The following is a 14,914-nucleotide window of genomic DNA, read 5'->3' as shown; positions in this document are numbered from 1 at the left end:
CTTTCCAGCCAATAGAATTCCTTTACTTGCTACTCCCTTACATTATGGGTGGGACTAACTCGTCATAACATGGCCATGTCACTACGGTAAATCGACTTCATCCATTTTTTAAAAACGCAAATAGTTAGGTACAAACTCCGACAAATTCAAAAACAGTTTTAACACCTAGCAGAGTAGATTTAGTTGAAAGAACGGCTCGACGGGTTTCCATCAACCATCCCCCGCGGAGAGCTCACTTTTGACGGCTGGAAGCTTCCACGGAAGAACACAAACCAGCTAATAGAAGGTGAGAAAAGGCCACGCATTTTTTTTTTTTAATACAGCTTCTACTATGGCTATTCGATTGCAATGAAACGAAATAAATGTCGTAGCCTCATGTGCACCACGATGCAAATTCATCATTCCTCGTGGCCCACACGGCGTGGATTACTTTAGTGACTGGAGACGGAAACGAAGCAAAAAGTATTAATTTATATCTGCAGCATGTAAATTAAACGCTTATTACACAAACTAGTGACAAGATGTGAGAAGCTCAACGAGGGCACTGGTCCGACCTTCTGCCTCATAGTTCTGAGGACTGTGGTTCGAATCCCGGCCCCGCTTGTCTTTACATGTTGTCCCCGTGTCACTCTGATTTCCTCCCACATCCCCCAACCATGCATCAATTGGAGACTCTGAATTGCCCCTCGGTGTGATTATGTGAATTGTTGTTCTTGTTATTTGAGTGCCTATCCCCCAAAAAAGCATGTCCGCCTCACAGTTCTGAGGTTGGGGGTTCATATCCGGTTTCTGAGGAACATGCACCTCCACAGAAGGCTATGCGGTGTTGTACGTCATCCAAGGGGCTACATAGGGTTTCCTTCATCCCACATCTGTAAAATATTTTTCTTAGGTTAATTGAAGACCTATTTCAGAGTCTTGTCTGATTCATATTACATAAAAAATGAGGCACTGTGAATACTTTCTGGACGCACTGTTAGATAATTTTAAATTTAACCCCGAGGACCTGATGTTCAGCAGCCAGCATCATTCCTCATCGGTTCAGATGTGTTTTGGTGTGTAATTCCATGATTGCAACCTTATTATTGCTCCGTAAAAATGTGCTGGGTCATGACATGATTGGTGGTATGAAGGAAATAAACACGCACAAGTGTCAACTTGTTTGCCTGTTGTGCTGCTAGGCTTTGGTTGTTGTTTTTTACCCCCTGAGAAACAAGAGGAATGGAATCAATATTATTCACAGATGAGCGACTGTACACAAGTGTATAATTAACCTGCATGACTACGAGCCCACGACGATGTGCCTTTAAATGCAACGGCATGCTATTTAAGAGGTCATAGTTCTTGTCTTGTGCAGTATTTTCATCTTTTGATGACACTGTGATGAGTCATCCTGTGTGTGTGTTACAGGAAATGGAAGTGGACTGCCAGCCCGAGGACCCTATGGTGTCCGCCTTCGAAGACGACTGCATAGAGCTGTGCGACGTCAAGGATATGAGACTGGAGGCGGACGCCGTCGTCAACGACGTCCTTTTCGCGGTGGCCCAAATGCACGTGTCTCAAAACCTCAACAATTCACCAGACGTGGCTTATATCAACGTGGAGACCAGGGAGGGCAACCGCTATTGCCTGGAGCTCACAGAAGCAGGGCTGAGGGTGCGGAAACCTTTCTTTTTTAAATCAGGCTCCGTTTCAGTTTTTTAGTTAGTTTTGCGATAAATTAAAAGCAACATAATCGCAGTGCGGTGATTGAACAAATGTTTCGTTTTACAGGGTGTCACCAAACAGTTTGACATCATTTCAAAGTGCAATAACGCAACCAATTTCAGTACAGTAACAAATCAATGGCGAGGGGAAACAAAAAAAGAGGAAGGCAAAAAGCAAAAGCTTGTATTTGAAGTTATGTCAACATTTTTGCACGGAAAGGCCCCCCAGTTAGCCTTGACACTAAGAAGACAAGCTACCGCAATTTTCCGGCCTACAGAGCGCACCTGATTATAAGCCTCACCCAGTACATCTGTAAAGGAAATACCATTTGGTACATACATAAGTGCCCACATTGAAACCTACCTTGAAACACGAGATATTTACAAAGAAAGACTGTACACAGAAACCTTAGCTTAGCTTAACATAGCAACAACACGGTAGCACAAACAGGGCTGGTTTAAAAAAAAAAAAAAAAAAAACAGCCACAGCAGCTACACAGTAGGAACACGATAACAGGGCCGGTTTAAAAAATAAAAAAAAAAACATACCTAAATCCCTGAGACGCGACAGTAATACAGCAGAAATCGCTAGCGCGGCACTAACAGGGCCGGTTAAAAAAAAATCTACCGATAAAAATCAATGATACACGGCAGTAACACAGCAGCAACATGCTAGCATAGCACTAACACTAGCGCAGTGCCGTACCGGTAAAAGTCACTCCCTCAGCACATATACTCCACCGGTCTCACTCTTACCTTTTCCGCTCGAGTGCCCCTTTGCAGCTGTTAGAAAAAAATGCACAAATGAGCCGCATCACCGCATAAGCCGCAGGGTTGAAAGCATGTGAAAAAAGTCACGGCTTATTGGCCAGAAATTACGGTAACATAATCACAGTGCAGTGATTTTAACAAACGTTTTTGTTATACAGGGTGTCAACAAACAGTTTGACATCATTTCAAAGTTCAATAACATGTGTGTGAATGGTTTGGGGCTAATACTTGGGTTTTATATTCTCCACATTTGCACTTATCTCTGTCCAAATAGGTGGTGGGCTACGCTTTCAACAAAATGGACGAGGACCTGAGCACTCAGTACCACGAGACCGTTTATTCGCTTCTGGACACGCTGAGTCCAGGCTACAGGGAGGCCTTCGGGAACGCTCTGCTGCAGCGGCTGGAAAGCCTCAAGCAAAACGGGCAGTGACAACAGAGCCGGCCTTTTGCGACGAGCTGATAAATACGAGCGAAAAAGATGGAAGACAGAATGTCCACCTGGCGGTATAACAAGGGGGACCTTCCCTATCGAGTTTGGTTTGCTCCTTATCATGCAGTGACTTCATGTTAGCTCATTCCTGACTGGCTGCTTGGGCTCACTTGCAACATTCTGCTGTTGATTGACCTTTAAAAGTGTGAGAACGTATTCCAACTCCACCCAGTGCACAACAATTCACCATCTTTTATACTCGTTTGCGATGCAAATTCGGACCGCCGCTGTGACCCGACGACCGCTATCTGTTCAACTTCCCCAAAAATAGTTCAAGGGCCAAAGCTGAATTTCCTTCCTTGCTCCACAGATATTTTTGCCTTAACGATGGTTCGGTTAGAGAAGTACAGCATACCTCTATCGCTTTTATTTACAGAGATAGAAAAGGTATGTCAAGATGTAACAAAGCTATTCTTGTGTTATGCCGTTACTCTCCACTCGCAGGGATGTCAAAATCATTTTTGTTGCAGTTATGGATACCGTCTGGGAGCTATGACATGTTATTACATGGAATAGAGAGCAGAAAGATGGATAACTAGTTATTAAATCAATAGTCAAGGGTAATAGTTTGTTTCAACTATTGTGCAAGTGATATGGAAAGTCTTTTTCTGACACTAAATAATGACACAATCTTGTCTTTGTGAGTTTAGCTACAAAAAAACTCTTTGGAAAAAGCAGAAAAGCTACAAGTTGTCACCCCTGACTGACGGCCCAAGCAAAAATGCAGCTTCATTTTACAAAAGGGAAATAATAATTCTCCCTCATTCTCACAGAATTTGCTTGGTGCAGCTGCACTCAAACTTATCTTTATGGGAATGGTTGCATGCTTTGAAAATCCAGAGTAGTCAAAACAAGGGCACAGCAATAGTCTGCTAAGAGCTATCGAACAACAAAACAGACAAATGTTATGTAAAAGTAATATTTGACATTTCTGGGAAAAAAAAATCCCAAATCATAAGTTGTAAAAATTAGTTTACAGGAGATTCTGGTACAGATTTGAGCAACAATCATTGAAGGTGACATGTAAAATGTGCGGGGTCAGATTTGGCCCCAAGGCCTCGAGTTTGACTCCTGTGATCTACAGCATAATAGAATGAATGTCGTTTATGCTTTGTTTTTTTTTCCCCCAGTTAGTGTGAATTTTTGTTTAAGAATTCAATTCAAATTGTTCAAGTGCTGATTTGGGATGTTTCATCTTGCTGCTGGACTTTGAGCTGACCAATAAAAGTTTCAAGTCATTTGTTCATCTGCTCTTTGACTAAATGGAACCAAAAAAAGGTTAAACCTGATTTCTTTTTTTTCCCCCGTCAGAATCACAACACTGAGAAAGTTCTTTATTTATCACATTTACAGTTTCCATATTATATAAAGCACAAAGACTAAGAAATTACAAAAAGTTTGAACAGCTAGAAATGTTTGCGGCGTGAATTCAGACTACACAGCAGCCATTAGGACGTGTAGTAACTGCATTAAGATGTGACAAAAACAAACGTTTACTGCATTTTTTTTTCCTGCAACGTCGTTAAACATTTGGTGCGGTGCTATGAAAAGGTAGCACATAAATGCATTATAAAAATCGATTTGCAGAGTGAGTAAAACAATGATTTGTATGTAGAATCATTTACATTTTAGTGGTTGACGTTCCCTTTTTTTTTTTAATAAACAAAAACTCGTGCACATAACCCGATTCAAACAATCTGTACTGGGAACCTAATGCAGAAGAGATCTTGATTGAGGTCATCTCTCAGTTCCCACTCCACTACCAGCTTTATCTGGAAGTTGAACAAAAGCGAAATAAAATTGGTTCACTTTGTAAGGCATCGCTTCCAAAAAGTGAAAAGTAAAAGGAAGTGAAAGAGCCAAGCGATACCTCTGCCTTCCACTTTTAAAAATATACAAAAGAATTTTGGACAACAGATGGAACCTTGGTGAGATTCAGACGTGATCAGATTTTTTTTTTTTTCCTCTATTGCTACACCTGCATACATTTTGGTGCTTTTTATAACAAGATTCTTGAATTAAAGCATAGTTATTATTGAAATTGATTTAATTAGTCAAACCACTTATTCAGTCACCTTGGCTCCCTTTTTATTTAACCCATTCGTGACATGATTTTCACGCATATCCTTCAGTATATCAAAAAAATGTAAGTGTTTTAAACTGATTCTGATATTTGGGACGATCTAAGAAAACCCAAGTACCCTCTCGCGGGAAGCGTCCCATTTTTGGGGACGAGATTATAAATTAGTAAAGTCATCTTATAATTAACATTAAACGAAAAAGAAGTGTTATTTCCTTGATTGTGGCCTGTTAGGAGACTTTTATCTCAAAGCAAAAAAATTTCCACCATGCCCACGAATGGGTTAAGAACAGACTCTCCAATTGATTCGTGAGCAAATCGCATAATAATTGCCCAATTTTTTTTTTTGGGGTACTAATAACATTCAGTTTATAACGGTAAAGAACTCAATTAAACACACCAATATGAAGTTTCCAAGGTATATTCTCTAACTCTCCAATATGACATTTAAAATTTTCATTGACAGAATTAGCATGAAATATGGATCTTTCAGCACTGGTATTTATTTAGACAGACACACAGGGAGACAGATAGACACACAGGGGGAGAGAGAGAGAGAGACACACAGGGGGAGAGAGAGAGAGAGACACACAGGGGGAGAGAGAGAGAGACACACAGGGGGAGAGAGAGAGAGAGACACACAGGGGGAGAGAGAGAGGTAGAGAGAGAGAGACACACAGATGGGTAGAGAGACAGAGACAGACAGAGAGAGCGAGAGAGAGACAGACAGACAGACAGACAGACAGAGAGAGCGAGAGAGAGAGACAGACAGACAGAGAGAGCGAGAGAGAGAGAGAGACAGACAGACAGAGAGAAAGAGCGAGAGAGAGACAGACAGAGCGAGAGAGAGACAGACAGTCAGACAGAGAGAGAGAAAGTGAGAGAGAGAGAGAGAGAGAGAGAGCGAGAGAGAGCGAGAGAGAGAGAGAGAGACAGAGAGAGAGAGAGAGAGAGAGAGAGAGAGAGAGCGAGACAGACAGAGAGAGAGAGAGAGAGAGAGACAGAGAGAGACAGAGAGCGAGAGAGAGAGACAGACAGAGACAAAGAGAGAGAGAGACAGAGAGAGAAAGATAGATAAGCAATAAAAGGAGGTCTAACTAGCACAGACTGGTTCTAATCGCTCCAACTGCTTACTCGTCAAGGACATAAAACCGTCAACAAAACTTATTTTGACGATGTGTCTTATTTGACTATTTTCTTTAGTTTCTCAGCGGACATAGCGTGGGCATCGGCGAACGCAAACGATGGAAAATAATTCCAGACCGCCGCTAAAAGCAAGCCTTACCGCGGGATACGCCGTCTTGACGGGCAGCTCGTTCACATAGTGGTAGCCCGTCTGCTTCTGGATGGGACACCGGATTCCCGACTTGCAGCCGTCATCGACGGGGATCGGGAAGGGGACGGGGACCCCGGCGATGATGCCGTGAACCACAGCTTTGCTCGTCTGGCTCTGCACGCCTGCGGAAAACAGACCAAAGTGTTTGGAGATAGCGGTGAGAGTAATTTATTTATTTATTTATTTTTTTTTAAATAATCAATAAGAAGCACTCACCGCTACTGAAAGTCACGTTGACGCTGTAGGACTGTCCTTTGTGCAGCTGGCAAGGCTGCGAGGTACAAGGAGTAATGTCCACCATGGTCACCTTGCCTGAAGGGGAGCCTGGAGATAAGAGATAAGGGAAGCCTTCAAAACGAGAACTTGGCGGGGGAGTTTGCTCTTTAAATAAAAATCAACAAATGCAATCATTTTTAGACGTTGGACAAATTGACCCATCTTCAAGTTTAAAAAGAGCATGTTGTAAAGCGGTGGCCTCACAGTTCTGAGGACCCGGGTTCGATCCCGTCCCCGTGCCTGCGTGGGTTTCTCCGGGCAATCGGGTTTCCTCCCGCATCCCAAAAACATGCGACATTAATTTGACACTCTAAATTGCCTCTAGGTGTGATTGGGAGTGCGGCTGTTTGTCTCCGTGTGCCCTGCGATTGGCTGGTGAACAGTTCAGGGTGTATCCCGCCTCCTGCCCGTCGACAGCCGGGATAGCCTCCAGCATGCTCCGAGACCCTCGTGAGGATAAGTGGTGAAGAAAATGAATGGATTCTTAAAAAGGTCAACCCTAAACTGGTTTAATATTTGGGATTATCGGCCTTGAACGCTTTAAAAGCAGATCAGGGAGGAAAAATGAACACACCACAAGATAACGGCTAGGCTCCAGCACTCCCCGCGACGCTCTTGAGGATAAGCGGCAAAGAAAATGGATGGATAGATGTTTTAAAGGCCCTTTTCTATAAAGTTTTACAATTAGTTTCGATGTAATGTGAGGTGACACACAAGAGAACACTTTCCCCCTTGACTATTTATGGGATTTTCCTACAGTTACAGAAACAAGTAGACAAAAGTTCTGACTTACCACAGTCTGTGTACTTGACTGGATCCGCGCAGGTGAGCCCGATTAAGCAGAGCAAAACGACAGCAGCTCTCAAATCCATCTTCTTTGCTGTCCCCTCAGAAAACCTAAAAAAAAAAAAAAAAAAAAAAAAACCAATCAATAAATATTTCAAGGTTTTTGCTGGATGTGTTCAGTCTTCATTTCACGGCAAACAGATCGCGGTCGAAGTTAAACCACTGGCACCTGCGTACTTTCAGGCAACTCGGCATTTAAAGTTAAATATACAGTTTATGTATTATTAAAAAGGAAAAAAAAAAAGGATAGAAAATTAGCCGTAACCTGTTTTAAAAATTCCGCACTAGTTCTGGAATGCTGGAGCGTAAGTAACCAACCGGGAAACAGCACAGCACGTTTTATTTCCTCAAATCACGAGACCAAAGTAACGCCCAATTCCAGAAGCAAGTATGCCCGCCATATAGTCTGACAGGACACAAATTTTAAGTAGAATGCTATACAACAAGGAAAAAACAAAAAATACTTTAAAGACATTATTATTCTGTATTTAAACAAATATAAGCTTGTAGAAGTTGGTTATTATTAGCAGAGGGAACACGACCTGAGACCGTTGTGCCTGACAGCTCAAAATGAGGTATTTTTTAATAGAAATGAAGACTTTATGATTGGCAGGTTTTTCAACAAATCGTTTTACAGCATTGAACTCATCCGAGTTCTGCTGTGACCCGCATTGGCTAAACGCGTTCTTCCGCCTGTTGTAGGCGGGACTTCCTTTGTGTTTGTTATGAAAAATGTCACTGGTGGGGGGACTCGCGATGGTATCTGCCTCAATGTCGAACGTTTTAAGGCTTTCCAGGTACAACTAAGATTTTGCTTGCGTCGGTCACATCACAACATTATTTTTTTCAATAATCTTCATTTGTAATGCGAGATGTTCAATGTTGCCGTCCATCTGACGTTCGTTATCTCGCCTGCGTCAGATTTCTCCGTTACGCCATTGACATTACATCAACATGACGGCTAAAAGCGTTGTTTTGCAGGGCTTCCGCGCTCCTCGCAAACATCGCGGCGAGACAACGCCTTCATCGCCTCCTCCGCAGTCCCCTGCGCATTTCCACCGGGAGCCTTCGACCGCTCAGCAGCGCTTCAAGCCAGGAGAAGCCAGAAGAAGGCGAAGACAAGGTCCACCTCACTAAGTCCTGTGTCAAGGTCAGCAACTGCTGATACTGCAATGACTCCTGCCTTCTAAGAATCAATACAAGGGGCAGACTGATTGATTGACATCGTCAGGGATATCGTTGCAACAATATTGTTTACAAAGCTGCATATGAAAATAAACCAGTCATCACTCCGCCTCATATGCAGTGGAACCTCGATAAAAGCCCCAATATAATGGATATCGCTTGAAACGGACCGTTGAGACCGAACCATGTATCCAAAAATAGTTTCCATTTGACAGTTAAAAAGCTGTTGACAAAATCTGTCAGTTCCATGATTGGCCGCAGTTGTTTACCGGCGCTGTGGCGCAGTGCAAGCGGTTCATGGGACTAACGGGTCCATCCAGCCAGCCAGCCATTTTCTTTGCCGCTTATCCTCACAAGGGTCGCGGGAATGCCCTAGTCTATCCGAGCGGTCAACGGGAAGGAGGCAGGGTACACCCTGAACTGGTTCCCAGCCAATCGCAGGGCACATGGAGACAAACAGTCGCATTCACAATCACACCCAGGGGCAATTTAGAGTGTCCAATTAATGTTGCATGTTTTTGGGATGTGGGAGGAAACCGGAGTGCCCGGAGAACATGCAAACTCAGCATAGGGAGGGCTGGGATTGAACCCAGGTCCTCAGAACTGTGAGGCCAATGCTTTCCAGTTGCGGCATCGTGCCGCCTATTAACAGGTCACATACACTAAACAGTACAATTATGAACAGATCTGATTCCAAAAGACAGGCCCGCCGTGCTCGCCTGTTGTGGCCATATTGAATGTGCGGCATTGACCTGGCAGCCAAGTCATGAAGGTTCTGTCGTCTAATTTGCATGGGTCACTAACAGAGAGTGACGCGGCTCTAAGGAATATAAAACACGAGTCGTTGGTGTCTGGGACATGCTATTTTTGCTACAGTATTTATTTTTTGTCAAGCCGTTAGTCGTTGTCAACGGATTTGAAACGAGGAAGCACACGACTTACTCGCATCATTCAAGCGACTCAGCAATGATAACTGTATGTCAACAATGTCACTATGAACATACAGAATCTACTCTGATCAAAGTGCTAAATGATATAAGGTTGAATACTGAGTCAGGAAAGATGTCAGTTTTGGTCTTGTTGGATCTCAGCGCGGCTTTTGATACGGTAGATCACAACATACTCCTAAACAGGTTGGAAATGTGGGTAGGACTAAATGGAACGGTCCTTACATGGTTTAGGTCCTACCTGGAGGAAAGGAGCTTCTTTGTGAACGTTGGGGTTCCTCAAGGGTCAGTTCTTGTTCCTCTCCTGTTCAACTTGTATATGCTAAACCTTGGGTCAAATACTTCAAAACTTTAATTTTGACTACCGTAGTTATGCAGATGACACACAGTTATTATATTTAGCAGTGTCTCCAGATGACTACAGTTCAATTGAGGTATTGTGCCACTGTCTAAATAAGATAAATAACTTGGATGATTTTCTTCAAATAAATCACAACAAAACTGAGACAATTGTTTTTGGCAATAAAGAAAAGAGAATTGCTGTTAGTAAACACCTTGACTCTCTATCTTTAAAAATCAAAGACCAATATCAAATGCGCTATGCAAATGTATTTGTATAGCGCGTTTGATATTTGCTACAACTACTGCACCATTCATACTCGTTTCGTTAGCCTTTCTATGCTGTTTTGCATTGCTTGTTAGCAATAAGCTAGCACAGTGATTCCCAAACTGTGTGCCGGGGTACACTAGTGTGCCATGGGAAGTTATCCAATTTTATGTAATTGCTAAAGAAAAATTATTCCAAGAAATAATGTATCTTTATTCATTCATCTATTTATGCCAGTGAGGCACAATGACAGACATAGCAAAAAAATCTATTCTTCTATTAGATGGCAGGAAGTACATACAGTAATTAAATCAATCCATTTTTGGTGACATTTACTTTTGTTGGTGTGCCGTGGGATTTTTCAATTGTAAAATATGTGCCTTGGCTCTATAAAGGTTGGAAATCACTGAACTAGCAGACTTTGAATCAATTCCTTCAATACACAATTTGTAATTCACTGTTGACGCTAACTTGCTGCTTAGCCGTGCTAAAAAGGGAGGATTGGCACATGGAAGGGCATCCATTCATAATTCAAGATGCCAAAAGTTGTGGGTGGCTTGGATTAATTAGAGGCCAAGTGTATGCCCCCCGAGTGCATATATTTGTTGTTCCCGGGCAATACACTTAACCGACATTGCCTATTAATGAATGCGGTTGGAAATTTGGTGGTGGTCGGAGGGGCCGTATGAGCAAAATGGCAGCCTGCTCCGGGCTGTGACTGAAGAATGAACGCTGGGTAACAATTTGAAAAATCACTTGGATTCTCCAGATAAGCAAAGGTCCACTGATTAACCGTAGTGAGACTTGCCAGCTCATTACAATTGGACTCATCTACAGCTACGTGGCAACTTGTTTGTGCAGTCACAAGGGAGATAGTGGAGATTGGTGTCAATTACATCAATATCTGCAAACAGAAAGCTAGAATAGAAGGAATTAAGAGGATTTGTGCTGGCTTTTTGCTAAACCTTGCATACCGATGCAGTCCATTGTAAATTCCATTTCGTTTTTTTTTTTTTTTTTTCAGTTCTGAAAGCTTGTAACTATTCCATCCTAGTTTTATTTACATATGTATAGATATCCTTTGTTCCGCTTTGTTAAAAAAACGAGACGTGATGGAGAAAAACTGACTATGGATTTGGATTCCAGACCCAAAAATTGTGTTGATAAAAAGTTGTCAGACATAACTCAACAAAAAGTGTAACGTTTGAAATTGAAACGCGTCGGGTGCTGTGTAATCCATTACGATTATTATTAAAACAGTAAACCCAAAATAGGGGAAAAAATGTTAAGACTCATGATAATCCCTAAAAAGGGAATTTCAACAACACTAGACTTACTTTTAGTTTCACACTCCACTATAAAGTAATGTTTCCACAACATACTTTGATTCAGAGACTTGGTGAAATCATGGAGAAAGGAGAGTACCTGAGAATACGTGTGGAAGGGGGAGGCTGCTCAGGCTTCCAGTACAAGTTTTCGGTCGACGCCGACAGGAGCGACGACGACAGGTGCAACGCGTCCTTTTGTTTTGACGTCTCTCGAAAGACAGTAACGCGGTCCACGTCCGTGTGAATTTCAGAGTGTTCGAGCAGGACGGGGTGGGCATAGTCGTGGACCAGGATAGTCTGGAGTTTGTGAAAGGGGCCACGGTGGATTTCAGCCAAGAACTCATCCGCGCCACCTTCCAGGTGCTGAAGAACCCCCAAGCGGATCACGGCTGCTCCTGCGGCAGCTCCTTTTCTGTCAAACTTTAAGTGGCACGACAATTGTGGTCTGCATCACCTGCATGCGCAATACTCCCCGCTTCAGACAGACAATGTACATTACACATTGGCCAACGTGAAAAACATTTTTTTCTTTTTTTTTTTTAGCATTTTCTGACTACAATTGAATTTCACTGGCTGATGGCAAAATTCACTATAATCAGCCATAGCTTGTTGCAGATTTACAGTTCTCAGTTCATGCAATACATGTAAATATATGTATGTAAATAGCACAAGTAAATTTGTTTGAAAATAAAATGTGAAAATGTGCATTTCATCCCACAACAGATGACTTTTTTTTTAAGGGAGTCAGTTAATTATATGTGAATGATTATGGATTATTAAAACAAATGAGGCAAAATAGATGGACTGTGATTTAGCGTATACTATACACACGCATTTGAAACTCCTCCAAAATGTGTCTTAATATAATACAAATGGGAATTTAGAACATTCACAAAATGCCTTAATAGTAAAAAAAAAAAACAAGACTCGTTTCAAATTCAATCTGGAAATATAAATCATGTCCAAAAATGAGCCAAGACAAAAGAGCAGTCAGGAAATCTTTTTAATAATTGAGCACCAATAATTTGATCACATTTGGTTAAATAATTTTTGTTTCATACACATCATACACTCAGAAGTTAGAACCCCATTTTTTTGTATTAATTATTAAAGCAGACTTTAAGAAACATCTCACGAAAATATACAAAAAGAATATCTACAAATGATATTTACACTGGTGTAAATCAAAATATGCAGTATTTCATATAGTGTATATATATATATATATATATATATATATATATATATATATATATATATATATATATATATATAGTGTCTTAAAAGAAGCAAAATATTTTTGCACTTTTGTTTCAGATAACACATTCCGTTTAAGTAATATGTCCAATTACACAAAATGCAAATTTACACCCTTCATATCGATGGAAATGTAACAATAATACATTGTAGCAGCGCACTGTAAAGTGACCGAAATAGTTCATCGTGCATCGGAACATCGAGTTACAGTTACAAATTACTATTTTCTTTTATGGTGAGCGGGGGGGGGGGGGGGGGGATTCGATGGATCGTGGTCCATGCACACCCATAAACAAACACGAACCACATCTGCCCTCATCAACAAGTCATGAACGGGCTCGACCATTCAACAAAAACAACAACAACAACAACCACCAGCAGCACCACAACACAAAACACAGAGATGAACCATCAAGGTGACACAGTGACTGGGTCGGGTGTACAGTGCATAGTCTGCTTTGGCATGCTGACATCCAGAACATAACAGTGGATGTTACATTCAGGAGGAAGGCCACACAATTTGGAATTAACAGTTAAAAAACAAAACAAAAAAAAAACAATAACACCAATGACCATGTGATCCAAAATGGAAACTCGTAATACTCACATTAAGGCTAATTGAGTTTGCTACAAGTAAGTTTTTTATTCTTTTTTCAAATGTCTTCGTCAGTAAACAATAGGCCTTCAATTGTAGGACAGGAATACTCATCCTACAAAAGTGATGCATCCCTTACATGATCGGTCCCCAAACATTTTCATCAACAACAGTTTCGCGTTCAACAATATTTTGACGGACCGGCATTGAAACATGCAAACTACAAAACCTCCCATGACGCTCAAACTAGTTGTTGTTTGGCTTCTCTTCGAGAGCTGGCCCCCATCTTGGGGTAACGGACGGCAGTTTCATTTTGTTACTTATGCTCCATTTCCTCCGTAGTTTTGTTTTTGTTTCCGTCATTGCAGAAAATCCCAGTTTGCATTAAGACGTTGGAATGGAATCGAGTGCTTTTATGGCAATTTTGAGGCCTTCATCGCCTCAATTACATAACGCGGAAATTGCTTGGTATGTGAGAATTACCAATAGCGATAATCCTGTATTGTCAGTGAATTTAAAAATGTATATAACCCTGTCCAAATGCCAGGGTTTGTGATATACAACAAGACCAAGAGAAATTGTTTTAAGGTCCCATATTTTGGGTAATTAGAATCTCTAACATGAACTCAGTATAAAAGTGTATTTTTTTTTTAATTACTACATACTCACATCTAGAATAGACCCCTCTGACAACTACTTCTGTTTGACCCACTTTCGTATCCGCTTTGTCCATATTTGGCTAAGACCGCCTCCTTTCCTTTGATTGGTTGCCTCCGTGGAGAAGACCCGTTTACGTTGAGGGTTGGCTCGAGAGCGGAAAGGGAAGGCAGAAGATCTTCACTAGTGACGTAGATAAACCCGAGCAATTCAAACTCGTGTTCGATGGGAGTGTCACACACCTTGCACCTTTTTAAGTGCCCGTCATTATTTACAAATATTATATAACTTTTGGTGATAAGCAACTTGTTTGCCTCGAACGTACCTTTTGTAATTACGGCCCAAAAGTTCATTTAAGTTGTTTCCATCGAATGAAAAACACATTTTCCACTTCCGTCTCACCATTTTGCCCTTTCTGAAAATCTCAAAAGATTATTTTTTTTTTCACCATTTGCTAGATTGTGGTTATTTTTTTCTCCCCACAAGGCTGAGACAAGTGGTTTGACGTGCACAGCGGCACAGGTGGATCCACTTGATTTTCTAAATAAACTTCTTTTAGACTTTAGATTTTTTTTTGTTTATACGTCCCACGGACCGGTACCAGTCTGTAATGATACCGGTGGGTCTGAATCCACGCCACCTGTGTTCACAACTCTTGCCATGAAGTGCAGGCGCCAAATTTTGAGGCAGTAATTAGCACAATTTTCCTTGCAGGGCCTGGCACGCAGCCTCCTCCTTCACACGTCATTGGGCAGTCATGCCAGGTGGGCTTGTCAAATTTTCAGTGAGGGGCGTGCACACACCTCCACACAAAGAGGCTACAAAAGGAG

General features: G+C 41.6%; 4 protein-coding genes across 7 annotated transcripts in view; 2 read left to right on the top strand and 2 right to left on the bottom strand.

Annotated features, from left to right (window-relative positions):
* The first annotated feature begins 55 nt into the window (after positions 1-55).
* Positions 56-3,945, top strand: gskip (gsk3b interacting protein). 2 transcript variants are annotated; one of them, XM_061844114.1, is made up of 3 exons: positions 56-286; positions 1,411-1,656; positions 2,752-3,945. In XM_061844114.1, the coding sequence occupies exons 2-3, from the start codon at positions 1,414-1,416 to the stop codon at positions 2,908-2,910; spliced, it is 402 nt and encodes a 133-aa protein (XP_061700098.1). In that variant the 5' UTR covers positions 56-286; positions 1,411-1,413; the 3' UTR covers positions 2,911-3,945. The 2 variants fall into 2 exon arrangements, with proteins under 2 accessions (XP_061700098.1, XP_061700099.1); XM_061844115.1 differs by lacking the exon at positions 56-286 and adding an exon at positions 1,257-1,334.
* Positions 3,946-4,277: 332 nt separating this feature from the next.
* Positions 4,278-7,906, bottom strand: LOC133513373 (NPC intracellular cholesterol transporter 2-like). The gene is made up of 5 exons (XM_061844113.1): positions 7,774-7,906; positions 7,456-7,559; positions 6,603-6,710; positions 6,336-6,508; positions 4,278-4,742 (listed from the first exon to the last, which is right to left on the bottom strand). The coding sequence occupies exons 2-5, from the start codon at positions 7,532-7,534 to the stop codon at positions 4,659-4,661; spliced, it is 444 nt and encodes a 147-aa protein (XP_061700097.1). The 5' UTR covers positions 7,535-7,559; positions 7,774-7,906; the 3' UTR covers positions 4,278-4,658.
* Positions 7,907-8,175: 269 nt separating this feature from the next.
* isca2 (iron-sulfur cluster assembly 2) lies at positions 8,176-12,287 on the top strand. Its single transcript, XM_061844112.1, has 4 exons — positions 8,176-8,305; positions 8,490-8,658; positions 11,640-11,755; positions 11,827-12,287. The coding sequence occupies exons 1-4, from the start codon at positions 8,241-8,243 to the stop codon at positions 11,999-12,001; spliced, it is 525 nt and encodes a 174-aa protein (XP_061700096.1). The 5' UTR covers positions 8,176-8,240; the 3' UTR covers positions 12,002-12,287.
* Positions 12,288-12,575: 288 nt separating this feature from the next.
* The window catches only part of eml5 (EMAP like 5), a 49,618-nt gene continuing 47,279 nt past the window's right edge, over positions 12,576-14,914 (bottom strand). For all 3 annotated transcript variants that reach the window (XM_061843927.1, XM_061843928.1, XM_061843929.1), the window contains one exon: positions 12,576-14,902. In XM_061843927.1, the coding sequence (XP_061699911.1) occupies positions 14,866-14,902 (37 nt within the window). In that variant the 3' untranslated portion in view covers positions 12,576-14,865. The remainder of the gene's footprint in view (positions 14,903-14,914) is intronic.

The sequence above is a fragment of the Syngnathoides biaculeatus genome, chromosome 15 (assembly GCF_019802595.1).
Source record: "Syngnathoides biaculeatus isolate LvHL_M chromosome 15, ASM1980259v1, whole genome shotgun sequence".
Classification (NCBI taxonomy): Eukaryota; Metazoa; Chordata; class Actinopteri; order Syngnathiformes; family Syngnathidae; genus Syngnathoides; species Syngnathoides biaculeatus.
This window is presented reverse-complemented; position numbering and strand designations above follow the sequence as displayed.

Coding starts and splice junctions, on each gene's coding strand:
- gskip (XM_061844114.1), top strand. CDS start 1,414: ATGGAAGTGGACTGCCAGCCCGAGGACCCTATGGTGTCCGCCTTCGAA. Junction 1,657..2,751: donor TCACAGAAGCAGGGCTGAGG/GTGCGGAAACCT, acceptor CTGTCCAAATAG/GTGGTGGGCTACGCTTTCAA.
- LOC133513373 (XM_061844113.1), bottom strand. CDS start 7,534: ATGGATTTGAGAGCTGCTGTCGTTTTGCTCTGCTTAATCGGGCTCACC. Junction 6,711..7,455: donor AGTCAAGTACACAGACTGTG/GTAAGTCAGAAC, acceptor TCTTATCTCCAG/GCTCCCCTTCAGGCAAGGTG. Junction 6,509..6,602: donor CAACGTGACTTTCAGTAGCG/GTGAGTGCTTCT, acceptor TGTTTTCCGCAG/GCGTGCAGAGCCAGACGAGC.
- isca2 (XM_061844112.1), top strand. CDS start 8,241: ATGTCACTGGTGGGGGGACTCGCGATGGTATCTGCCTCAATGTCGAAC. Junction 8,306..8,489: donor AACGTTTTAAGGCTTTCCAG/GTACAACTAAGA, acceptor GTTGTTTTGCAG/GGCTTCCGCGCTCCTCGCAA. Junction 8,659..11,639: donor TCACTAAGTCCTGTGTCAAG/GTCAGCAACTGC, acceptor ACTTTGATTCAG/AGACTTGGTGAAATCATGGA.